At 42.7% G+C, this 26,739-nt stretch overlaps 2 protein-coding genes across 4 annotated transcripts in view; both read left to right on the top strand.

Moving 5' to 3' along the window:
* The window catches only part of UHMK1 (U2AF homology motif kinase 1), a 52,166-nt gene extending 45,157 nt beyond the window's left edge, over positions 1 to 7,009 (top strand). Inside the window, exon 8 of the mRNA XM_032845501.1 lies at positions 6,952 to 7,009. Within this exon, the coding sequence (XP_032701392.1) occupies positions 6,952 to 6,987 (36 nt within the window). The 3' untranslated portion in view covers positions 6,988 to 7,009. The remainder of the gene's footprint in view (positions 1 to 6,951) is intronic.
* Positions 7,010 to 8,637: 1,628 nt separating this feature from the next.
* Positions 8,638 to 26,739, top strand: part of UAP1 (UDP-N-acetylglucosamine pyrophosphorylase 1) — a 34,487-nt gene continuing 16,385 nt past the window's right edge. For 2 of the 3 annotated variants that reach the window (XM_032845448.1, XM_032845446.1), the window contains exons 1-3: positions 8,639 to 8,861; positions 16,293 to 16,629; positions 25,057 to 25,261. In XM_032845448.1, coding sequence (XP_032701339.1) covers positions 16,350 to 16,629; positions 25,057 to 25,261 — 485 coding nt within the window. In that variant the 5' untranslated portion in view covers positions 8,639 to 8,861; positions 16,293 to 16,349. Of the gene's footprint in view, positions 8,862 to 16,292; positions 16,630 to 25,056; positions 25,262 to 26,739 lie in introns of all 3 variants that reach the window. The other variant, XM_032845447.1, reaches the window with a different exon arrangement.

The raw sequence follows: 26,739 nt of genomic DNA, 5'->3' as shown, positions 1-26,739 counted from the left end.
CAAAAACAAAGTCAGTGCATCAACGAAGGCTGTTGAGGGACACAGGAAATAATTACCCGGCAGTTCTGACGGACCTAAGTAAGTTTTAAGACCATGTTTTTATAACTCAGTTTAGAGGCCAAGCCATTTAGTGCTGTCAGAGACTTTGGGATATCGGGGTCTTTCTTCTGTTAACATTAAGTAACTCAGGCCAAATGGAGTTGTGGGGCCTGGAACAAAAATATGTGGAGGAATTTTTTGATTTGCCTGAGATTTCCTAGAGGCAATGTCCCCTTGTTATCTTGTCCTTATTTACCTAGGAACTATAAAGCAGATTCCATCTCTGGTAGAGTCCTAAAGAAACGATAGGTGGGGAAGATATACCCGACATGAATGACTTGTGATAGACTTTGTGTGTGTCCTGCGTATTGAGCTGAGAAGCAGAAGACCTAAAATGCACAGTTAGTCCAGCCCACTGGCCTTGGCAGTAGAACTGAAAACATGGGGTGAAAAATCACTCACATCTGAGAAACCATGGTACGCAAGGTCATTCAGACATAGGTGGGGAGGCAGGTTGGGAACAAAGTATGCTACAGTTCTGGTTTCAGTGTAGGCCAGATGCCATTCCAGGCTGTTTCTGAGGGATTTCCCCAGGGGACGCATGACTGGGCAGGAGAAAGAGCCAGCCAAATGGGCTCCCAAGAGAAGGTGTTGAATACTTGACCCAAGGCCCGTAATGGCGGTGAGCTGTTTACACTGTCATGCAGCAATCGATGGCTGACTTCTCCTCTTGCTTCTGCTTCTCACCTATCTATTCTGTCCTTAGATAAACCACTTCACTTTGGGAGATCTGGTTTCCTTATCTGTGAATTAAGGGAGAGGGATCAGATCATCTCTAGCCCCTAGCCCTGTGATGGCATTTAAAGTCCACTCTCCCACGTCACACAGGCCTGCTCGGTGTGGAGTCCTGAGGTGGGGCGCCGCTCTAATTATTACTCACCAACACTCTCTTGTTTATTTTCTCCCCCGCTCGTTTTACTGGGTTATTTTTGTACTTCCTAAATGGCCGTCAGTTTTTGAGGGGCTGTATTTTCAGTAAAAAAAATATGAAATTGAACAGGACGTATTCATTATTTCACAATGTTTTGAAACACACTATGAGCTACAGAAAATTTAGGGCATGGGAGGAGTGGTGAGCTAAGTCAGGATGATCTCCTGAGAGAAAAGTACTCATGTCCTAGGAAGCCAAAGCCCAAGTTCCTCCACCACCCATCTGTTTGCGTCTTGGAAACAGTGATCTCATGAAGGCTCAGGCCTGCTTTACGGAACGCCTTGCTGGGCCCGATTCTCCTGGTGATCAGATGTACTTCTGGGAAGGAACCTGCGTCCTTTTAGAAGTTCAGTGACCTACCTGAGGCAGTCTCATTCAGGACAATGACGGGGGGATTTCTTTGCTGGAGGCCTCCTCCCATGAGTTGGCTGTTTGAAAACTCTGGGTGGGTCATTCTTGGTTGTACTGCCTTGGAAACTGTGGACAGGCTTGGTCACCCACGTCCCACACCAACTGCAGGAAAAACAAGCAGGTTCTTTGAGTTGTTAAATAGTGTACCTCCTTTTCTGAAATTAAAAGAAATATATGCTTTTCTACTTATCAAGTAGTTTTCACATTAGAAATTTAGAAAAAAAAAGTTTAGAAAAAATTTGGAAATTTTTGGAAAATTTTAGACAAAAGCAGCCAAAAGAATATAAAAACTCCTATCATCCCATTGTCCCTAAAAGGCCAAAGCATAAGACCTTCTGTTGTATGTCCTTCTGGATTTTTGAATTTGTGTGCCTGTTTAAAGCATCTCTCTTGGAATCCCAACGTGGGATTCTGTGTTTTTAATAGAGGACTATTCCATTTTCTTTCTTGAATAGCTGTGTGGTGGGCCCCTTCTCTTTTAATTCTCTTTCCAACTCTGTAAGACATATTGTATTATCTCAATTTTGTTGATGAGGGAGTTATGGTGATTTTTCCAAATCACACAGCTTCTATCTACCTGTTATCTACCTGTCTATCTGTCTATCATCTATCTTATCTATCTTATTTATCAAAGGAAAGTATCATCTACTTTTTTAAACCAAGCTGGGATCATATATACTACTAAAAATATTTACCCTTTGGTAGATAATTCCTTTTTGGTGATTCCAATTTCACAGTTTATTTAATACCAACCCTTAGGTATCTAACTTCTAAGTTCTTTTTTTTTTTTTAAGATTTTATTTATTCATTTGACAGAGAGAGACACAGCAAGAAAGGGAACACAAGCAGGGGGAGTAGAAGAGGGAGAAGCAGGGGGAATAGAAGAGGGAGAAGCAGGCTTCATGCCAAGCAGGGAGCCCACATGGGGCTTGATCCCAGGGCTCTGGGATCATGATCCAAGCCAAAGGCAGATGCTTAATGACTGAGCCACCCAGGCTCCCCTCTCACTTCTAAGTTCTTTACTTGACTATGAATTCCTTGGTTTCTTTCACTAAGGAGGCAACAGGATTTAGAGAGGGGGATGGTGTTGCCAGTGGGAAAATGAATAACCAGTTAGCAGATGCCCCATTCTCAAGGCTGAGGACCTGGTCTCCTGCGATGAGTGAGACTGTCCCTTACCTCCCAACACTTTCTCAAACTCTTTTGGCCTATCCTTTAGGAAAATTTCTTCATTCCTTTATTCTCTCCCTCTTCTGAGCTCTGAAATCCTAGAACTGTGCATTCACTGTGGCCCTCTAGCTTGAAAAAGGAACATCTTCCCCGGCTTCATTTTTGTACTCCAGATTTCCCTTGAGGACACGGAACCCTAGCTTTTGATTCCCTCTGGTACCTATCACAAGGACTGGCACAGAATAGTAAACATATTTTAAACAAACATCTATTTGTTCTTGATTGAATGATGAACACACACCAGTTTGTTCTTTAAGGAGTGGTTGACCCCAGGCACATCCATATAAACATCAACGGGTTCTGGAAAATTTCCACTCCGCTCAAGTTCTTTTCCTATTCAGCTAAGCCATACTGTTTTCAACTGGAAGATGGGGCATCAGAGAAACACTGCCCATCATCATTCCTGCCCCAAAGACACACAGCTGCCACTATAAACAGCATGGCCTGTGGCATGTATAGCTTCCCAGGTGATGTGGCATTCTGCCTGGCTGATAGAGGGCATGTGACATGGGACAGGCAAACTACTTAGTGACTGTCACACCCGGGATCCTTTCCTTCAGAGCTGTGTGCTCTGTGGCTTAAGGATTTTCCTTTGTGTTTGTACTGACAATGAAGAACTCCATTATTAGTTGCACTTTCATTTTTGGGACTTTTAAACTTTTACAAAATTTCAAGCTTTTAGAGAAATTGTGAAGCTGTTATCAAGTTCTATATGCCCTTTCCTCAAATTCAGTAATTGCTAGCATTTCCCCCAAATATACATTTCTATCATGTATACACACAATCTATATCTGTCTCTGTATTTATGTTAATAACATGGTTTTATACTTATAACTTTGATTGCAATCTGCCACTAAAGAGGTAATTCTCGTCTCCCATTCCCTATTTGTGATTCCCTTCTCTAATCTAATCTTATACTCCAATTTAATCTAATCATTCTCTTCAATATATTTAGTCATTTGCTCATCTCCACTATACACAAAATAGTGTCAGAATTGCTAACTCATACCGCTATAAAAAGCCAAACTGCTAAGAGTTTACTATTTGTTTACAGTTCTTTCTGTCTTAGATTGAGAGCATATGCTTAAAATACTCTGCTCACAGATATATTCATATGTCAAAAATCATCATATTGTACACTTTAAATATCTGTAGTTTAAGTCAGTGTCAATAAAGCTGTACAAAATTACTGTGTTCAAAAGTTTCTAAGGTTCATTCCCCAGGGAAACATTTTTTTTAAAAGGATTTTATTTACTTATTTGACAGAGAGAGACAGCCAGAGAGGGAACACAAGCAGGGTGAGTGGGAGAGGAAGAAACAGGCTTCCTGTTGAGCAGGGAACCTGATGTGTGGCTCAATCCCAGGACTGGGATCATGACCCGAGCCGAAGGCAGATGCCTAATGACTGAGCCACCCAGGCGCCCCTCCCCAGGGAAACTTTTCAGAGAAGTTATGTTACTTAAGATATAGTGAGGTTGATTTGCTTCTGTTTGTTTTCTATGTCAGGGTTCAACTTCCCTCTTTGTTAATTTCATTTCATTTTCCTTCGGATATGTAAAGTATTAACATGGTTCCGGATGTCAAAACTATCCAGAAAGTTATATATGGAGAAGTGCCTGATTCCTACCTGGCCTATGCAGGTAACCAATCTTATTGGTTTCTGGTTTATCCAAGTTGCAAAATAAGTAAGTTCATCCAAGGAAAATTTGGAATACAAAAATCAAGCCAGAGAAGATGTTCCTTTATCCTTCCTTTTTTTTTTTTTTAAATAGGCAGATATAAATAGGTGAAGAGGATTAAGAGGCACAATCTTCCAGTTACAAAACAAGTCAGTCACAGGGATGTAAAGTACAGCATAAGAATGCAGTCAGTGATACTGTGATAATTTATAAGGTGACGGTAACTACACCCACGGCGGTGAGCATTTTGCAGTGCATCTAGATGTCAAAACTATGTTGTGTGCCTGAAACTAATATAATATTGTATGTCAACTATACTTCGGCTAAAAAGGAATTTGGAAAAGCTGTTTAGGCAAAATGAATTACAATGTGTTGCAGAACGCGTAACATATGTGAAAGCAAGATGTAGGACAACGGCACAAATGCTGGGACGGGAGATGTGCAAAAGCACTATGGCAAAGAAAAAAGAAAACAACAACAAACCCCAAACCAAAACCAAATAAACAAAAATAAACATTTCTTATTTCTCCTTTCATCTATGTATACTCATGTAGGACATGTTCCTTTTTTTTTTTTTTTTTTTTTTTTGGTCTTCTTCATGTAACAGTATATCCTTAAAGTTATTCCGTATCAGTCTTTTTTTTCTTCTTTGGGGGCAGCTTTAGAGTAGCAGTCCCTTCCTGTAGAACTTGTATGGTTTCATGCTTTCTGTTTAGATTTCTGATGTATTTGCACTTTATTCTTGTGACTGAGATAAAGTATGGATCTCGTTTTATCTTTTTGCAAGTGGCTACTCAGTTGTGTCATTTACTGAAATATTGACTTTTTGCTCCAGTGGTCTGAGCCGTGCTGCTCTGTCTATGATGCGGTTCTGGGGTCTGTTCTAGACTGTCTAGTCTATTCCACTAGTCAGTATGTCCACGTGCTACGACCTCATGGTTTTATTTATGGAGGCTTCACACCATTGTTTAATACGGGAGGTGGGTTTCTTATTGTAGCTTTTCTTCCTCTGTGTTTCTAGCTCTTCTTTCACCTTTCTTTTTCCATGAGAACTCAAGCTGAACTTTTGTATCAACTTGCCTAATTTATAAATGTGTAATTTAACCAGGGTGCTTTCCCATTTGATCAAGTATCTTTTGTGGCTTTTGTGTAGGAATATTTTCCAGTTTCTGTCCTACAGGTTTTGCACATTTTGTGTTAGATTTATACCTAATTATCCAATATTCTTTGTTACTATTAAAATGGTATTCTCTCTGCCATCATGTCATCTGTCTGGTTATTGTTCGTGTATATTAGAAACTATGGACTTCTGTCTGTTCATTTTATGGTCGGTTACCTTACCTAGTTTATGATTTAGCCTAATTGATTCCAATAGGTTGAGTTAGTCTTGCCATTGGTTCTCTACGGTTGTCCACATATATCCTCATCCCAAAGTAGTTCTACTAATTTTCTAATTCTTTTTTTTTTTCTCTTTGTAAAATTCTGAAGCCTCTTGTGAGTTCTCCTGTCTCATTGGATTAACTCATATTTTCAGTGTGATGTTAAATAATCATGGATAGAGTGGGCATCCTTGCCTTGCTCTCTGCCACTGTCTCTTGAATGACTATATACAGTTGAACCTTGAACAACAGAGGTCTGAACTGCACAAGTCTGCTTATACACTTTTTTTAAAAAAATAAATCCAGTATAGTAGTGTAAATGTATTTTCCCTTACTTATGATTTTTTTTTAAAGATTTTATTTATTTATTTGAGACAGAGAAAGAAAGCACGAGAGGGGAGAGTATCAGAAGGAGAAGCAGACTCCCTGCTGAGCAGGAAGCCCCATGTGGGACCCAATCCCAGGACTCCAGGACCATGACTTAAGCCAAAGGCAGACGCTTAACTAACTGAGCCATCCAGGCGCCCCACTATTGATTTTCTTAGTAACATTTTCTTTAGCTTTATTATAAGAATATAGTCTGTAATACACGTAAATACAAAATATGTGTTAATTGACTGTTTATGTAATCAGTAAGGCTTCAGGTCAGTCATGGGCTACTAGTTAAGTTTCTGGGGAGTCAAAAGTTATATATGTGGGTTTTTGACTGTGTCTGGTGTCTGTGCTCCTAAGCACCTCCATGTTCAAGGGTCAACTGTGTATGAAAAATACCTTAAAGGACAGAAATACTTCTTCAGTATAAGAAGTTTCTGGATGTTAGTTGGCAAGATGAGATTAAGGCCCTTCTTATGCCTGGTAACTATAAAAAAAACCTAGCAAATGGTAAAAGTAAAAATTTGATTTTATAATTGTTCATTGGAAATACTTGTGCTGGGCCCTCGTGTGACCTTTTATATTCAAAGTCCTCTTTAATTATATTCAGTTCTTCATTCATTCATTGGTGTAAGATTTATGGAATGCCTCCAATACTCCAGATACTCTCTTAGATTCTTTTTCATTTAATTTGTACTATACCCATTGAAGTAGGTATTACCCTCATTTTATATGGAGAATATTGAGGGTAAGAGTTCAGTGGACACACAGTCTCTAAGGCTGAACTCTAATTTTGAATCTGCATCTCCTGGTTTGAATTTTTCCAAAATCTCATATATTTCTTTGTCAGGGAGTAGAAACCCAGAAGAGTAACAACCAAGAATGACCCACCCAGAGTTTTCAAACACCCAACCTGTGGGAGGCGGGGCTCCAGCAAAGGAATCCTCCTTTCATTGTCTGAATGAGGGAGCCTCAGGTAGGTCGTGAGCTTCTAAAAGGACACAGGCAGGTTCCTTCCCAGAAGCACATCTGATCACCAGGAGAAACTGGCCCAGTAGGAGGTTCCGTAAAGCAGGCCTGAGCCTTCATGAGATCACTGTTTCCAAGACACAAACAGATGGGTGGTAGAGGAACTTGGGCTTTGGCTTCCTGGGACATGAGTACTTTTTCCAGATGGTGATAAGTATGTCAAAGTATCCAGGACCTAGAAGAGCATCTGACACCGAGTAAGCACTCAAATAACAGTAATTAAAGTTTTTTAGTTTTCATTGTTCTACATTCTTGTATTAACTGGTTTCATCCTCATAACAACACTAAGGGCATTTATATTATTGCTTGTATTTTATAGATGAGAAAACTTATACATGAGTTAATTAACTTACCAAGGATCATACTCAATAGAAAAGCAGGAATTCTGTCTTCAGATCCCTTGCTCTTAACCACTACACTATAAATCTTTCAAATAAGTGGGTGAAGTTCTGGGATCATGAAAACAGAATATTCTACCTCCTGAATATGAATCTACCGGCGTTACTTACCAAGTGTACGTTATTTCTGTTACTTAATGTGGTGGGTGATTTTGCAGTCGATTAAGTAAATGAAAAGGCTCTTCTATTTAAGGGAGAGAAAAGGCACCTAAGTGCCTGAAATTCTTTATGTCACGTGCTTTGTTAACGCTAGGTGTATTTTGGTGTTTCAACATATTGGACTTCTTGCAAAATTGCAAAGCCCAACGCAGCTCAGAATGCAAACCCAGCTTGTACGGGCCCGCACCGAGGATATAACCTGCTCGTGCACACCCACACAAGGCATGTAACAGGGCTGACAGTACGCAACAGGCAATTATTAACACTGGGCCGTGCAAGGGCCATGGAGGTCATCCGGTCCAACCACCAGTTTCGTGTCAAATACTGAGGCGGTAACACAGTCACAGAAAACGATCTCTGGGCTCTTTCTCACTGGCGCGCTTTTCATTACCTAAAACCTTTGCTTGTCTTTCTTTGCCTGCCTGTTTGTGCAAAAGTAAACGGGCCTGGCTCCCCGCATTTGGAACCAAAAACGCCATAAAGCTGAAGATCGGGCCAACCAGACACGAAACCGCCAGCCCAAGGTCAGACGGCGGCCCAGGTCCGCCCTCCCGGGTCGGTGCGCAGGCACCGCCGCATTTCGCAACCCTCCGCGCGGCCGGTCGGGAATCCACCAGCCGGACGACGCAGCTGCCGGCCCAGCTCCGCGGTGCGCTTCCGTTGACGGGGCGCTGGGCCAGGGGACGACGAGGAGCCTGGGCTGGCACCTCGCGGGGCCAGCTTTGACGCCAGGGCTGACAGGGGCGGGCCGCGGCCACCAGCGAGCCGCTCCGGCCTCACCCCCGCCCCCCAACTGACGCAGCGCACACCTCTCTCGCGCAGCACCGCGCCTGGGGGCGGGGCCCCCGCGGACCGGACCCCCAGAGCCGTCCCCATTGGGCCAGGGAATGAGTGACGCGCCCCGCCCCGCCCCTCCGCATCCGCCTCGCCGCGGGCGCTCGCGGCGCTGACGTGGCCGGGCGGGCGGTGGCGGCTCCTCCCGGCGCGGATAGCTACTCGTCGCTGCGAGAGAGGGGCGGGGTGGCCGGGGCCGTGTCCCCGGGCCAGCTCGCGGCCCGCCCCGCCGCCCCGGCCCCCCGGATGAGGGTATATATTCGGAGCGGGCGCGGGACGCCAAGGAGTGGCCGCGCGTTGGGAGCCGGAGCCGGGAGTAGTCGCCGTTGCGCCGAGGGAGGTGAGGGCCTCCCCGCCCAGTCGTGTCTCCTTCCCACGCCACCCGCCAGCCCGGAGGGGACGCCCGGGCCCGGTCCCGCCACGCGCACGCTCCCACGGCCACGTTGGTGCTCGGCGCCCGAGCCTGGCTCTGGCCGAGGAGCCGCCCCGCTCGCCCCGCAGGCGCTTCCCGTGCTCGGAGACCCCGTTGGGGAGGTCGCCCCAGCCGGCCGGGGGCTTTGGGGAGGACCCGAACGGGGCAGTGTGTGCAATCGGGGGTTTGTCGAATGGCTGGGGGTGGGCCTCACCTGGATTGGGCGGGGGACAGGGGCCTTGCGGACAGTTTGGGCGAGCTCGGGGGCGTCCGGTGGAGACAAGTGGTCGTTGGAAGTGTCCGCTGGGAACGGGGTGGGCCGTCTGGCACAGAAGGGGGAGAGAATTCTGAGGGCGTCGGCAGGGAGGAGTGGACATAACTGCGGGGGACGTGCGAGGGGGCAAAGCCCCCTTGCCCCTTTTTGTCGGTTGGTTGGTTTTAACCGTGGTGGTGGGAGAGGGTTGAGATTGCGGGGTTCCCCCTGCCTTGGCCACGCAGGAGAATGGGATTGGAGGGCTGAGAGAGCGCCCATGTGCTGAACATATGGCTTCCTGAAGATTGTATTAAGTTTGGCCTGATGCTGTTCTGTTTACTTGTGCATTGTTTATGAAATCTGAAATCAGGTAGTCGTGATTAAAATACGAAGGTGTCATTACGTAGTTCTTTTAGTTTAAAGCCTTTTAGGGTGAAATTCTTTAGGTGTGGACAGAAGGGTTTACAGGAAGCTGAAGGCAGTTTCTATTCACTTAGTTGGATCCCTTAGCTAGGGTTATGAAAGACTGAAGAAGGCTGTGCTGACAAACGTTTATAGGATCCAGTGGTTATGGGTCAACTCCAAGACTGTTTTTCCAAAGTTCTAAGAAGGTTTATCAATTTTGTGGGCATAATATTAGCAGCGGAAAGGGGGGCAGGAGGGAGACCAGGAAAGGAGGGGAAACACTGGAATTCTTTACAACTGGCGTTTAAATTCTAATAAAGGTATATTTGATCATGGTGGGTTTTTGCTTAGTTTGTCATTGTTTTTGATGCAGATGTATTAGGCTATGGGCGCATACCAAATTCTGCCATCATTTCTAGAGCAGATCCTTGACTTCTTCAGACTTTGCTCGTCAAAATAAAAATCCTGCTCTAACTCTTGTATTCACTATTGCTTGCTGTTAAACATACATTCAGACCTCTTACCAGAATTAACTTAGCACGTGTGACCTTGTCAATCTTGGCAGACCACCAGTGGTCTAAGGCCAAGTATCAGAGTTTAACCTATGTAGGGAAAAATTTAACATATGAATTGTCCTATTTGCATGGATCCATTTTCCCAAGCATGTAAAGGTGGATGGGTATCTAATGACTTCTTAGGAAAAGATTGATTTTTATCTTACATGTTACAATACCACATTTGCATTTGTGTTTTAGTAGGTAGGGACTCTCCACTCTTGACTCTCATTTGAGGGTGTGTCAGGAAGGCTGGTTGTATTGTCTTTATGAGGAAATGTGTACAGAGGGAGGTGGAATGATTTGTGCCGGGTCAGTTGATGGGGAGCGGGGTGGAGAACTAGACTGCCAGTTTTTCAGTTACCTGCTTGCCTGATGATCTTCCTGCTGTAGTATTCTCCTTTAAATCTGGGCAAAAACAGTAATATAGAATGAGACCTTAGGAAAGACCCAATTCCTTGGAAAGTAGTTAATAGAAAACTTTCTCAACTATTTTTTTTACATGATGTATTTTTGTAATTAATGGTGTCATATCTCTCTCTTTTTTTTTTAAGATTTTATTTATTTATTTGACAGAGAGATCACAAGTAGGCAGAGAGGCAAGCAGAGAGAGAGGAAGGGAAGCAGGCTCCCCGCTGAGCAGAGAGCCCGGCTTGGGACTCAATCCCAGGACCCTGAGATCATGATCTGAGCCGAAGGCAGCGGCTTAACCCACTGAGCCACCCAGGTGCCCCAGTGGTGTCATATCTCTTGAAATCTGTATGAATCAATAGAAATACCTTTTAATATCCTAATGTGTGTACAAGGCTCAGTCTTCTAACGTCTTTGCTTTTTTATCCATGGGGCTCTCATTAAGTTCATAACTTAATATCATGTATGCTGATGACCTTGAAAGTTTTCTCTTTCGCTCCAGTATCCCCTTTGAACTTTAGACTACTAAATCCTGCCTCTGCTTGCATATCTAATAGGCCCCTCCAATTTAACATGTCCAGAAGTGGAGTGTTGATTCCCCCACTGTCCGTGCGTTTTTCTAAGTCTCTTGTCCTAATGTTTCCCCACCTCAGTAAACGGCACCACCACTTGGAGTCCTCTTTGCTTGATTCCTATCTTTCTCTCTCTCTCCCCGTCCCACGTATAGGATTAGGTTCCACGTCCACCCCCGCTCTAAGCCAGTATCATCTCATCTGGACTACAGTACTTCCCCAACTGCTGGCCTCCATGTTTCCCTTCATTACAGAATTTTTTCCAGACAACAAATGTTCCTTCTGAAACCTAAATTATACCGTGAAGCTCCTCTGGTCCACATTCTCCAGGGGCTTCCCAAACCCCAGAATCTTAGACCGAAAGCCCCACTTGATCTGCTCAGTGGATGCCTCAGTTATAGTCCCGCAGGTGCAGTCACTGCTCCAGCTGCGTTGGTCTTGCACATCCCTGTGTCAGAAATGCTGCACTTGGAGCATCCTGGCCCTAGAATGTTCGTCTCTGAGATACTGACTTGCTTGCTTGGGATGGACTGTCACATGTCTCAGAGGCCCCACCTGACCACCACTTTTAAAATATCCACCATCCCCTGCCCCATTGCACATTCACCGCTTTGCCCACTTTCTTCTTCTCCTTGACATTTTATGTGTTTGCCTGTCTCTGGTACGGAATGTGGGCATGCGTGTTGTCACTTTGTGCATTGCTGTGTCTGTGTCCCCAGCATCAGCCCCTGGCAGGCAGTAGGTGCTCATTAAATGTCAAATGGATTAATGGCATGTGAAAGTTAAATAATGTTCCTTAATAAATTGTGTATTGATGTATCTCTGCATGTGAAGAGGAAACTTTGAGCAGGAACCTATTGGCAAGAGTGAGGTTGTGGGCTCATTTGTCTTAAAACCCAAGTAGCAGCACAGAAACACAACCAACCTCCTCTGTGTCCACTTGCCGCCCAATTCCCAGCACTACGACTTATTTCTTGAATATATTTCTTTACTTGAACCATTTTTGGTGCCGTTCCCACTGACTGGGTTTTCTTTTACTTCTTGTACCTTTGGCACACTTATTTTCATCCTCAATTGCCTGACTCAGGTAGTGGCTCTTCTTGTGTTCTGGAGGCTGTAACTCAGTGGTCTGAAGCACAGATTTCACTTTTACAGTAGTAGCTAATAACATTCCTGGAGGGCTTTTTTATGTGCCAGGTACTGTTTTAAATGCTTTCCATTTTAATTCAGTAATCCTCTTACCCTTAGAGGTAGTACTGTTTTTATCCTCATTTTACAGAAGACAAAAATTGAGGCATAGAAAGGTTAATTAACTTGTTCAAGGTCACAGAATTAGGAAAAAGTGGCCCTGGGGTCTCAGCCCAGCCGGGCTGGCTCTGGAGCCTGATGGTGACTTCCATCAGTTCTCCTGCCTCTTAAATGAAATGTTGGGTTGAATTCTTAGTATTTCTTCTACTTATGAGAGTTATTGTTTGATGCAAAGATCATAGGCATCAAAGTCAGGTTTATCTGGGTTAAAATTCCTGTTTTTCTGTCTACTAGGTACATAGCCTTGGGCAAATTACTGAATCGCTTTGAGCGTCCTTTTCTCATTGGATGTAGTTTCTCTTATGCCTCTGAACCTGGTGAAGAAAATTTTATTGTTGCTGTTTTGCAGATGAAATTAACAGAGTTGGAGGTATCTATGACTTGGCCCAAGGATTAGAGCCAGAAATAAAAGTTCTGTTTGATTCCTAAGCCAATAAAGATTCAACTGAAGCTAGAGTGTGGGAGGCAGGCCTTTAAGGGTGAATGGCATTTCAGTGGATAGGAGGGGTTAAAGGAAGTGCTTGGAGGAAAGGATGGGGGCCTTAGGTGACAGCAAGGTAGAACTGTGTCCCACCCTGATAATAAGGTTTCATTTTTGTTTCATATGGAAGCCTTAATTTCGTTAGGAATCATCAGTAACTCATAAAAGGGATTTCATAAGTCCTACCGTTGGATTCACACTTGAAGCATTATGTCCCTGAAGTAAATCTAAATAACAAACCAAAAATAAAAGTTGAGAATATAACACCCTGGCTCTTGTGTGCTCATCTAATTTGAAATTGATTTTATAAGAAGTATCGTGAATCCAGTCCATCCCTTCAATTCTAGAGGGCACCTTATTTAAAGAAAACAATTATAGAAGCTGTGTGCCTGTCTCTATTGTTTAATACCTCTCCTGAATTTATTTTTGAGTGGATGTTAGTTAAAGTTATTTCTGAGCAGTATCTGATTGGGATCAATATGCCCAGTACCAAAGAAAAAGTAGTAATGCATTTTAAAATGAAGTATTTACTCATCCTATGAAGTTCCTCCCCAGCCTATCCTGTGCGTTTTCTTTCTTTCTCCATTCTGTTGGCGTGTGAGCTCATTTCTGTGAAGTGAGTCAGGTGTCAGAATATCAGTTGTGTCTCTGTTTCTGAATAAAGTATAAATAATGTGCTCTCTGTCACTGCTCCTTTCTTTTACACACGCACACACCCACCCACACCCACAGCCTTTCCTCCTGAGAGCCAGTGTAGCATAATGGGTAAGCGTATGATTCTTAGAGTCAGGTTGTTAGGGTTCGAATCCAGGCTCTGTCACTTCACTAGTTTGGGACCTTGGGTGGTGTCTCTGCGTGGCACTGTCTTCCTCTGCGAAGTAATCCCAGCAGCAGGACCTTAGCATCGTTTTGAGGATTACCTGAACAAGTATCTGTAAAGCAGTTAGAGTCATACTTTGTCATACACGGTGATGTGGAAGCGATAGGTCTTCTTATTGCTGCCTCAGGGAGCCGATGTAGGTTCTCTTAACCCGAGTTTGTAAGTGGTGTTTGATGGTTAGTAGTCCTGATGAGATGCATGCTGTTACGAATCCCACTTTACAGGTGAGCCACAGAGAACTCCGGAGTATTGCTCCCAGCTGCCATGTCTGTTACTTCCCACTATTCTTATGGTAGGAGATAGCAGGCCATTTCTTTGGTACCTTTTTTTGGCTGCCCTTCACATCTAAACAGTTATAACGCGGTGGTGAATCTTTACAGTGACCCTCAAATTTCTCCCTTCCATGCTATTTCCTTTGCAACTAATCTGATTCAGAACTTTGGCTTTTCATACCTGCAATTGTCTTTGAACTTGTTTTCCTGCTCCTGATTGTGCCTCCTTACCATCTACGTTATACCATTGCTCCTTAGCTCTCTAAAGCATGGTGACAGGGCCCTGTTGAGTAATCTGCTGTGGCCTTCTTATTACTCTTTTAGGTCTAAATTGCTTGGCTTGGTTTTCAAGGCTCTTCCTGGTCAAGTCCTACCCTATATCACTTCCCATCACGCTCCATGGAACTTCAACTTGCTGAACTGTGCTGAGTCCCGCAGGCCAGCTGTGCTTGTTTTCTGATCTTATCTGTGTAATCCGCTCAACCCTTGCGGCACACACGGCTCCGTAATGCTTCCTTTGTGAACTCTTTCTAGACAGCCCTGCCTTCTCCTGCAGTTACCTAGAGTAGACAAGCAGGTTTAATATTTCCCTCTTTCTCTTATTTTTGAAATGTAGCAGTTTAACATTTTGCTGTATTGTCTTATCTGTTGATTGTTCTGTGTGAATTGCTTGTTCCTTTAGGGTTCAATTCTTGGTAAAGGTAATAGATACTTTTTTATTGCTTCTCCGTAGAAGTCGCTATTGAAATAAAATGTATTTTTCTTGATTATAGGTGTTCCTGTCTTTTTGTATTTTGTTTTATTCCGAATGCAACATGATCATTTTCATCATTGGCGCTAAAAGGAGAACGGTTGTTACTAAGAAGTCAAGTGTTCTTTCAGTGGTAGCTCATGGCCGGAGGAGTACTGCAGAGGCAGCAAAGTGGGGTAGTCAGATGTGAGCCCCGGAATTGGACCGCCTGGTGGGCTCACATCCTAGCTCCCCCGGGCGGCCGGGTTTTGTTGCCTCTCTGTGCCTCAGTCTCCTCAGAGTAAAGTAAGGAAAATAATAGTACTTATGTTGCAGAGTTGGTGAACATTAAATGAGACCTTGTAGGTCAAGTCCTTAGTGCAGTGCCTGGTTTATAATGCTGATTAGTATTACAATTAGGAATATTAATTGTCTTACACATTTATTTTTTAATTTTAATTTTTAAAATTAAAAATTACTTTTTAAAATCTTAATTCTGGGATATTTAACTGACAGTGTTATAGTAGTTTCAGGTGTACAGTACGGTGGTTCAGCAGCTCTGTACATTGCCCTGTGCTCCTTGTGATGAGTCCTTTTTATCCCCATCACCTATTTCCCTCTGGTAACCATTAGTTTGTTCTGTGTAGTTAAGAAGAAGTCTGCTTCTTGGTTTGTCTCTTTTTTTTTCTTTTGCTATTTGTTTTGTTTCTTCATTTCCACATGAGTGAAATCATATGATATTTGCCTTTCCCTGGTTGACTTATTTCAGTCTTATTTTAGCATAGTACGCTCTGGTTCTGTCTGTGTTGTTGGAAATGGCAAGATTTCATTCTTTTCTATGGCTGAATAATATTTCATTTTGTACACACACACACACACACACACACACACCCCTTTACCCATTCGTCAGTTGATGGACACTTGCGTAGCTTCCTGACTTGGCTATTGTAAATAATGCTGCAGTAAACATAAAGGCGCATGTATCCCTTTGAATTAGTGTTTTTTGGAAGGAGAGTAAATGGCCAGTAGTGCAATTACTGAGTCATAGGACAGCTCTATTTTTAGTTTTTTGAGGAACCTCCATACGGTCTTCCACAGTGGCTGTACCAGTCTGCATTCCCACCAACAGTGCATGACGGGTCTCCTCATCCTCGCCAATAGGTGTTGTTTCTTGTTTTTTATTCTAGACATTCAGACAGATGAAAGATGATATCTCATTCTGATTTCGATTTGCATTTTCCTGATGATCCGTGATGTCGAACATCTTTTCATATGTCTCTTGACCATCTGGATGTCTTCTTTGGAGAAACTTTCTTTTTATGTCTTTACAAGTTGGCTCTCTCTCAGATCTTGTGAGGGGAAAGGCAGAAGTTAATTTCCTTAACATCAGGTTTTTAAAAAAGTGTACTTATTTGTAGTAGGTAAAGCTCAGGTTTTGAGGTTGGACTTTGACCTGCTGTTGATTACTTTTTTTTTTTTTTTTTTTTTTTAAGGTTTACAAGTACAGAAACTACACCTCTGTTTTCACACAGCTTGGCTACCAGAGCATTATGAATGTTAACGATCTCAAACTCAGGCTGTCCAGATCTGGACAGGAACACCTGCTGCAGTTCTGGAATGAGCTGGATGAAGCCCAGCAGGCAGAACTTCATGCAGAGCTCCAGGCCATGAACTTTGAGGAGCTGAACTTCTTTTTCCAGAAGGCCATTGAAAATTTTAACCAGTCCTCTCAGCAAGAGAAAATGGATGCACGAATGGAGCCTGTCCCTCGAGAGGTGTTGGGCAGTGCCACCAGGGACCAAGATCGGCTGCAGGCCTGGGAGAGTGAAGGTACCGAGCATGGGATGTTCATTTTGAAGTTTGTAGTGAGATGTACCAGAGGTGTTAAAGGAACTGGACCATGTGACGGGTATTTGGACCCTCATACCTTAAACCAGGTGCCTGATCAGAAAGCAATAGATTATGTCATCAGAACTTCTGCAGCATCTCCCTTGCCGGTCCCTACGTGCTCTTTTCATCTGTTCTCCAGTCAAGGTTCTTCTCATTTAAGTCTTCTCTAGTCTCTTTCCTCGCTCATTGCCGTACTTCTGCCAGATTTCCCACCCTGAAGCCCAAGTTAAATATTTCAGTTTATGCTGGCTTCATGGAAAAACCTTCCCTAGCCTGTATTTCCAGTCTGGTCTCCTCTGTTTCCCTCCAGTCCTACTGTCTGTCCCATGCATTTTTGCGGGACCAAATAACTCACCCTTCCCTGAACATTATGTCTTTCCTGCCTTTGCTCATGCTTATCCTGGGCTTGGACTGGCTTTTGCCTCTTCCCTGACTAGCCTGGGTCACTTTGAAAGGCGATCTCCCAGGGTTGTGCTCTGTAGCGCAGTGGGGCTTGTGGGGAACGTATCCTCATTTCTTAAGGTTCTTTGATCATGATCTTTTCTTCAGTGTCCCAAGCTGGAGTTACTTGTCCGTGCGTGGCTTCCATCCTTTCTTAGAAAACGAGCCGTGTCTGTCTTCATCATGACATTGTGGACTCCTGAAGAGCGGCCCATGGCCTGTGTTCTGTGTCACAGGGCATTTGGAACAGGGTTTTGCAGATCAGTGTTGAATTGCCCCCATGTTTTTTCTTCTAATGTATCATAAAATCTATCCCCATGACCAGTTGTAATTAGTGCCTTTGAGAATAGCAGGATAGCTCAAATGTACCTTTTCTGGTGGATTTCAGAGCTGTGGTTTGGTAACCCACTACTTCTCTGTAAGTAATAGTGACTAAATATTGCAGCTCAGGCCATTGAGTGTACATGGTCCTTGTCTGATCTGGACCTCATGTCCTCAACCATAGGATGAACAGATCTGACTAATACTTTTCTTTCCTTTGTAAAAAATGTTACTTTATTATAGAAATAACATCAAAGTAACAGAAAAACTATAGAGAAGTTGCCTTTAACCAAGTCAAATCTTTTTATTTGCTTACATTGCCACCTATTACTTGATTTTATGTATATTTACTTTTATGAATGTGTAATAATAATGATATAGAAGTAACCGTAGTCTATTTTTGTACCACACTGTTGCTGTTTTTATTTTGTCTTTCATTCTTTGGCTTCCCTGTCCCCACAAAAAGGACAAATAATTGCCATTATCAGCCTTCTGTATGCTGATGTCTTTCTCTGGGCATTCAAATTTGATGATTTTCAAACTGTGTTCCAAGGAACCCTAGGGGTTCCACTACTGGGGAGACAGTCTGTCTCACCTAGGGAGGAGGGATAGATACTAAACATCTTTGCCTCTAACTACAAGAGCAGTGCTGGTTTGACATGCTTTATGTATTTGATCTTTTATAAAAAATGAGGTTTTATTTAAAAGGCTTTTATTTGAAAGATTAAAAAATGTCAAAAATAATTAAATGATCTCTAGGAAGTGCTAGATCTCAAGTGCTTGGTAGAAGCTAATCTAGCTTCTTAGAATAGGGCTTTGCCACTAAACTGTGAGAGATTCAGATGGATCCTTTTGAGTGTAGAGTGTAGAGCTGTGGTGATACTCGGACGCTTGCTAACTTTTGATTCATTAGTCCTCCCCTCTATCCCTGGGATTCAAAAAGGCTGCTACAATACAGCAAAAGTCACACAGGGCTCTTCATACCCTCAGGTATCCCGGCTGCCTGTATTTCTCCTTGTGATTTTATGTGATGAAGTCTTCGAGTGAACTCTTAGGGAAAGCCGAAGTTTTGACCTTGTATAATGGGGACCATGGGCAATAGTCAGAACTGTTATATAATTGGAGTCTTGATGGCCTTTTTGTTGAAATTCGTGGAACTCGTCTACCTTCATGACTTTTCATTTAAACTGAAATTTCGAACTGTTAGAACCAAGAACACTACAAGAGTGTACAAAACAAACTTCCTTTTGGCTTATTGTCAAGGGAGCAATAATATTTGTGGCTTAAACAGTAGGGATGAAGGAGACTTTGTAACTTGTCATTTGCTTAGCCAGAAACTTCTGTGTGTATGCAAATTCACAACAAAATGCGGTTTTTCAGTAAGTTATCAAGGGGAAGAGATTGCCATTGTGAAGATTCTAATTGTTATATATCAAAGACAGTGCCCCCCACAGCCCTCTCCTCAGGAGGGGGGAAATGAAAGCATTGTATGGTTTTTTTAGAATGTCTGGTGGCTGTTGACACTAAAATGGACATTTTCATGCCTAGGGTGGAAAATTATTTCTAAAGGGTAAATGTGTACATGACCACTGTGCTCCTTGTTCTGGAGAAATTTTAATTTGATTTTTTTTTTTTTTAAGATTTTATTTTTAAGTAATCTCTACACCCAGTGTGAGGCTCAAACTTACACAATGCTGAGGTCAAGAGTTGTATGCTCTACCCACTGTCCCTTAGTGCCTGCAGCTGCGAGTGGGGTGTTGGGAGGAGGTAGAGGGAGAGAGAGAATCTCAAGCAGACTCTGTGCCCAGGGGGGAGCCCGTTTTTGGGCTTGATCCCACAACCCTGCGGTCATGACCTGAGCCCAAATCAGGAGTCTGATGCTCAACTGACTGAGCTGCCTAGGTGTCCCTAATTTAATTCTTAATGTGTTCTGGCAAGTTGTAGAAAATGGAATGCAGAGGAACAACTGAAAAATTTCTATCTTACAAAGCTGAAATCTAGAGAGAGAAGTAATTAGAAGCTTTTATGAGAGTATCATTTTAGAAACTTCTACGAGACTATCATTTTAAACACCATCTTTAGCAAAGAAAGGCATGCTTACACCAATTATAAAATAGTCTTCCAATTTTATAATAACATATTAATATCCAGTATTAGGTTCTTTTGTCTATGAGACATTTATAAAATTCATTTGAATGGTAGAAAAGTAAGTGGATTGCTTAGAAAAAATGTATTCATAACATTATCTCCTGTACATTTTCTGGGATCTAGTACAGTGGTATTTTTTTTTTTTTAAGATTTTATTTATTTATTTGACAGACAGAGATCCCAAGCAGGCAGAGAGGCAGGCAGAGAGAGAGGAGGAAGCAGGCTCCCCGCTGAGCAGAGAGCCCAATGTGGGGCTCTATCCCAGGACCCTGGGATCATGACCTGAGCCGAAGGCAGACACTTAACCGACTGAGCCACCCAGGCATCCCGTACAGTGGTATTTTTAATAGATTTGTTTTATTTTAAAAGTAACACATATTTTAGAAAAATTGGAAAAATAACTAGAAATTACAAAGGAAAAAAAAAATCTCTAGCATCCCACATTTCAGAGATAAATACTCAGTAGTAATATAGTATTTTCTTAGATACACATATACTCTGGGATTATGGTTTGTGTATAATTTTGTAGCCTACTTATGAATTTGTTATGAAAAATTTCAAGCGTATTTTGAAACAAATATTTAGAGATAAAAACAGTATAATGAATCCTACATACATATCACTTTGTTAAATATCAAAATTTTACTACTTTTGCTTCCCCTGTCCCTTCTTTTCTTTTTCTCTGCTGTAGTACTTTAAGACAAATCTCAAACATCATGTTATTTTTACCTTTTTTGAGTTCAGTATTCATCTCTATACATATGGATATTTTCTTACTATTCAAAGTGCTATTATTATACCTCATGAAATTCACAGTAAACCTCCAGTACCTAAAACTGGTTCAAATAGTGATTTCCCTTATAGTCTGCTTTTTGTACTTGGCATTTTTGAGAGATAATAATAGTTTTACCTGTACAATAGGGTTAAACGTTAAAGACTTAAAATACCTTTTCTGACTAACTTTCTTGGATAGTCTTCTTTTATTTCCACCAGTTTAATAGCTGGTTTACTTGACTCAGGGTCCTGGGAGTGCTGACAGTTTAAATGGAAAGTTCTGGCAGGGCTGTACTTCAAACGCACCTGTGCCATCCTCCCTGTGTCCGGCACATGCCCAAGTCAGAGTGTGTGAGAGGCACTAGTCCAAGCAGGAAGTTATCCAGGAAGCATTTGACCTATTTTAGGCCGCTGTAAACTCTTCTCTTTGTTTCTTATAAATGTTATCAGGAAAAGTTCACAGACACTGTTGGTCCTATGACACATGATTCTCCAAGGGGAGAAATGTTCTCCAGCCCTGGAAGCTGCTCGCTCTGGCTTGATTTTTTTTTTTTTTTTAAACCTTTGATTTGGGCTCTGTTCGGCCGCTCTGTAAGTAAGCTGTGAGCTGTGAACTCTCCCTCAGTGGAAGGATGGAAACGGTGAGAATAGTGCTGTACTTTCCATTTTTATTTCTTATATTTTCGCAGAAGTTTTGGAATAGGAGAAGCCTATAATTTCCTAATTGCCACATGGGTTAAGTACATTTATAAGTAGTTAACATTTTCAGATAGGTGCGGTGCTGCCCATATAAAGTTTGTTATGACAAATACAGGTTAAAGTCAGGTATTACTGCCATATAACTAAATAGCTTACTGAATTTTATTGGCCCCTTTAATTTCAAGCAGTATTTTATCTGTCATTATAGGACAGATACTAATTTATGTCTTACACACTTATTAAACACTGCCGTTTTAGGGCAGTGACACAGATGGGGCAGATGAGTGCTTCACCAGCGAACACACAATCTGGTATTGTTAACATCTGTAGCTGCACTGAAGGCTTGAAATGCAACTGGCCTTGATACTCTAGGGACTGCTTTCTTTCCTCGTGTTTTTCTCTGGTCAGTAAGTGAGATGCATAAGTAGGAAGAGGTCAATGCAGAAACCTTTTCATCGTAAATACTTGTGGATCGTGTTACAACTCATTGTGGTAGTTGTGGTTAGAGGTGTACGTGTAGGTCTGCCTGGAATTGGATACCTGGTAGGCACAGTCTCTGTGCTTCTCTTATGATCTAGTGATTGGATGGTCCTCAGGTCCATAGATGGGAAAAGGACTGAAGAAAGTATGGCAGACAGGGGCTTAAGGAACATTTATTTGCATAAAAGATGAGCCCCTGTGAGCTGCTGTTTTGAGAGCCAGAAAACTGAAAAATTGGGAAAACCGGAATGAAGCCATGTTGAAGGAACTGCCTGTAGGAAGAGAAAAATGTATACAGTGAAACTGTGAAAACTGGTTAGAACCTATGGAAGGTACTGGTTGGTGCTGTGTGGCCATTAGGTGAGCAGGAACCTGGACATGGAGCTGACCCCGGGAGCAGGCTCCTCCCTTTTCCAGGTAAGGTGGCTGTGGGAAGTCACTGACTTTTGCACTGAAGGTAAAAGAAGGACATCAGAAAAGATGGCTGGAGCCACAGTAACAATGAAACAACTTGGGGTGCCTGCGTGGCTCAGTTAAGCATCTGTCTTTGGCTCAGGTCATGATCCCAGGGTGTTGGGATTGAGTCCCACATTGGGCTCTCTGCTCAGCGGGGAGCCTGCTTCTCCCTCTGCTGCTCTGCCTACTTCTGTGCCCCCCCCAACCCTGATCAAATAAATAAATAAATAAAGACTTGATAAAAACCACAGCAAAACAACTTAAAACACATGTGTTGGGTGAAGAAAATAAATAGTACAAAGAGAACAAAGGCCTCTGTGTCCAGAATATTTATCTGAGACTTTTTTGGAAGATGTTTAGAAATATTTCCGGTTCTAACACCTCTGGTATGTGAGGGTTTAGACACCAGACTTAGTTTTTCTGCAGTTTTGAAGCAGTGCAGACGGAGCCTGTTTTGCAGCAAAACTGAACTTGGACATGTTCAACAGAAGGCTGTTGGCGAACTTTATCCCATGTAATGGGATTGCAGGGTCCTGCCTCAGCTTTGCTGGAGATAATGTATAACACACACGTTATACACACACACACACACACACACACACACACGTGTGTGTACTCTGTTTGTTTTCTAAATTTTGAAGAGTTCTGCCCTTGGAAACAACTCTGATCCATGGGGTTAGGTAAGGGATTATGGACGTATGTTTTCTTTAAACAATGCTTTTTGGGTTGATGACAGCAGAATTAAACTTATCCATAGAAACCAGAGTTTCTGTGATAACTGAGGGAGAAACCAAATGGAAAGCAGTTTTCAGAACTGCTTTCTGTCATTGCCTGCTCCCTTCAGAATGGTTCATTTCATCCCAGTCACTTTGTTGCTTGGTGGTTACGGTGCTTGCTGAAGGGGGTTGCGGATCTGAAATGTCGTGCGAAATTTCAGTGTTCGGCAAGTTTTGAAGAAGGTGGACTGTACCCAGCAGCTCTTCCTTGTAGAGTGGTAGGTAGGAGAGATTAAAAAAAGAGGTGGCACAACCTCTCACGAATTCAGTGGAAAAGAGAAGGGGCAGGAAAGAAATAGAAAGTTTTTACCCCTCAATCCCCTGGTGCTCCCGTGGATCTGGTCAGTTTTCGGGTGTGAAAAGAGGCTGCTGGAGGCGGTGTGGTGCACATGGACCTGGAGTGAGTGTCTGACTCTTGTTCACATTTACTAGTGCTGTGACCTTGGGCAGGACCTGCAAGGTCTCTGAGGCCGTTAACCTCTCGCATGGGGGAAATTATACCTGCCTCTTAAAGTTGTTAGTTTGGGGTCTGTTTTCACACTTCGATAAGGCACAGTGAGATGCTCTGGAGAAAAATCACGAAGACAGTTTTGGCCTAGGCAGGAAGAAAGAGAAAATTAGGCGTCAGGGAGCTAGCTAACCTTTGCTTCATATCAAAGGTGAAAATTATGGAAATATCTATTGTGCTTTTTTTCGTAGCTGGATAGTTGCTGGATCATGTCCTTGGGCTATACTTACTGACTCCGGAAGATAGATTGTAGAATTAGGACTGGAGAAGGTTCTGAGTTTATAATGGGTTTAGAGTATTTCTTTCAAGCGCTCCATGTACTGGCACATTAGCTTCAGGAAAGCCTAACACATCAAAAACACAAGGCACAGAGATGGTAAATTAGACAAACCCCCATTACCTCACGATATAAAAAAGAACAACAATGGCTATTGGCCACCACTGCCCCCTCTGGGCTGGTGTTCAGTTCTGGGCGGTGGCCAGTTTCCTTCACAGAGTGTCTGAGGATTTCAGAAAACAACATCCAATCCCGTCAACCATCAGCAAATCCCGTCAAACATCAGCAAATCCCGTCAACCGTCGCCTGATCTCGTCTGGCATTTTCCAGCTTTTCTGGCTTCCCAGAGACGCAGTTTCCACGTTGCCTCTCCCCACAAGCTACTGTGCCCTGTGAGGCTGGGCTAGTCCAGCTCTGCATGATAAGGTGGTTCTCAGAAATGGTCTATGGCAAAATTTTTGTTTTTTAAATCCAAACTGAGAGCCTCTGTTAATAATACTTACAGTTTTATTTGTTTGCATTTGGGTCTTAAATCCATCTTGAATTATTTTGATTCAGAAAATAATATTTTGATTCAAGCATTATGTTTGGTTATTACTTATTGCTGAGTATTCAACTGATGACGACTGATGGGCTTCCCAGCAATGGGAATACATCATCAAAAGGACCGAATTTCACATCCTTGTGAGCTGGGACAGATGGCCCTTTGGCAAAAAGACAAGCAACCCCCTCAGCCCCAAACACCCCTGCATTTTAATCCATTCTTTTGACATATGATTACATACAATAAAATGCGCTAGTTTTATGATTTTTTGCCGTATTTATGCACTCATGTAACTACCACCCCAATGTTCTAGAGCATTTCCACACCCCAGAAAGACTCCTCCTGCCCTACCCTTTTGCAGGCAGATTCCCCAAAGCCTTTTCAGCTGAGTTGGCTTTCGCACCCAGGTATCCTGACCTCAGAGCCTGGCTTCTTGACCCCTGTACTGCATTGCTTTCCTGAGGGTTTCACCTTCCTTCCTTCTCTGGATGGTAGCTAGTCTGTTTGCGTGCTTGTTGACTGACAATTTTGTGTCATTGATGGATTTACAGGCTGGAGGTAATTTAGAAGCTTATCATCATTTATCCTGAAGCCCAGGTGTCTTTTATCATGTCTTTCTCTTGAGGCATCACATCTGATAAGTAGTCAGACACCTGTAAAACGTTTGTAACATCTTTTTGGGCTTTGCCTTCTAACATTTTCAGAAAAAGAACTGTTCATTAAAGCATATTATTCATGGCTTGGTGTTTGGTGGGATTATATAAAATTTAATTTTTTAATAGTAAAAATGTTTTTATTAACAAGGTAATTATCCGTGATTACACGTGGATTTCTTATTCTTTATGCCTTATGCAGATAGGGTGACTCATTGCTACTTTTTGTATGTGTAGTCCTAAAATGTTGAATTGCAGAGGTTTTGTGATACAGATGTTTTCTCTTCTAGGACTTTTCCAGATTTCTCAGAACAAAGTGGCAGTTCTTCTTCTAGCTGGCGGGCAGGGGACGAGACTCGGTGTTGCGTATCCCAAGGGGATGTATGATGTTGGTTTGCCATCTCATAAGACGCTTTTTCAGATTCAGGCAGAGCGTATCCTGAAGCTTCAACAGTTAGCTGAAAAATATCATGGCAACAAATGCATCATTCCATGGTAAGACCTGCCTTGTTGTGGGAGAGTGTCTGAACTTAACGCCGGTCTATAATATTCAAAATGCATGTACACTTTATTCCTAAGCAGACATACTTCCTGTTACTGGTGATTTTCCCAGGAGCTGTAATTTACTCTGTGTTAAAATAATCTGTATTCTAGCTAGCTAAGTGATCACAATGGTCTTACTGCATGATGTATATTCACCTCAGGCTTCTACATCCCTCCCTGACTACTTCTGGGGACTCACTGGGGTATGTCAGTGTAGAAACTTTATATTGATTGGCAGTTTGTCTGTTTATAAATTTCTGATTGGAAGTCAGTTTTCCTCTCAAATTTGAAGGCATCGTTCTCTTGTTGAGTGGTCCATAGCTGTCCTGATTCCCAGTCTGTCTCTCTCTTTCTCCCTCTTTCCCTTTCTTCCTTTCTTTCCCTGCCCACCCCCCGCCCCCAAGCATCTAATGTCTCTTCTTATCATTGGCATCCGAAATTTCATGGCAAGGTGCTACAAGTCTATTTTTAGTTCACTCTGGGCAGCAAGGGAGTTCTCACAGTCTAGAAACTCCTGTTCTTAAATACCAGGTTATCTAGCTCTGCCCCAAACCTGACCCTTCCATACATACCAGCTAAAAGCCGCACTGATTGTCTGCTGTGAGCCGCACTGAGCCGCACTCGGATCCCCAGGCTCTAGTAGAATGCTGGGTTCTCAGGGCCTCCTTTGGCAAGTGTTGGTATCCTGAGCACCAAGAGATTATGGGAAATTCTGCTTTGTTTTTTAAAAGTTTTTGATTTAGCTCTTAAATCTCTTTCCCAGAGCAGCTTTGGATATTCTGTTTTGAGGGGGAAACCAGCTGTGTTTGAGATCCCTCAAGTCCCTAATCTTGTTATTTTAGTCCCATGTGACCCACAAAAGCTCTGCTGGTTTCTCTGCCCTTCTGCCTGATCCAAGCCCAGAGTCCCTACCACTATACCCCCAGGAAAAGGCAGCTGCATTTCCTTAGTTCCTCTTTGAAAGATTCCCACTGTCTTGAATTTTAGTTCCAATCCATGTTGCTTCTATAGCTCTCTGATGCTTTTAAAAATAGGCTTTTTGTAAATTTCCCAGCTTTGCTAGCTTTTCTCAACATGAGTATTGGCGGGCAGGAAACTGTTTTTTCGATCTGGATTCCTTTGGGGATGTTTGAGGGACATCTGTGCTATAAGCAGCCAATACATTCTCCTTACAGCCCTGGCTCCTACTATCATGTTGGATTTTCTTCTCTTTTTCCCTCACGACTTAGAATCTCTGTGCTTTTCTTATGCAGAGCAGTCCAGCCCCCTCTTTGTACTCAAAGCTCAAAATCCCCAGGATAACTTGTTAAACAGATAGCTAGTATGGTGGGAAATTATACCATTTTCTTCATTTATTCATTCAACATATATGAATGTCTGCTTCTGGGTACTGGGGCTGTATCAGCAACCAGAACAGACAAAAGTCCCTG

Source organism: Lontra canadensis, unplaced genomic scaffold (genome assembly GCF_010015895.1).
Source record: "Lontra canadensis isolate GAN:19392208 unplaced genomic scaffold, GSC_riverotter_1.0 scaffold164, whole genome shotgun sequence".
NCBI classification, from domain to species: domain Eukaryota; kingdom Metazoa; phylum Chordata; class Mammalia; order Carnivora; family Mustelidae; genus Lontra; species Lontra canadensis.
This window is presented reverse-complemented; position numbering and strand designations above follow the sequence as displayed.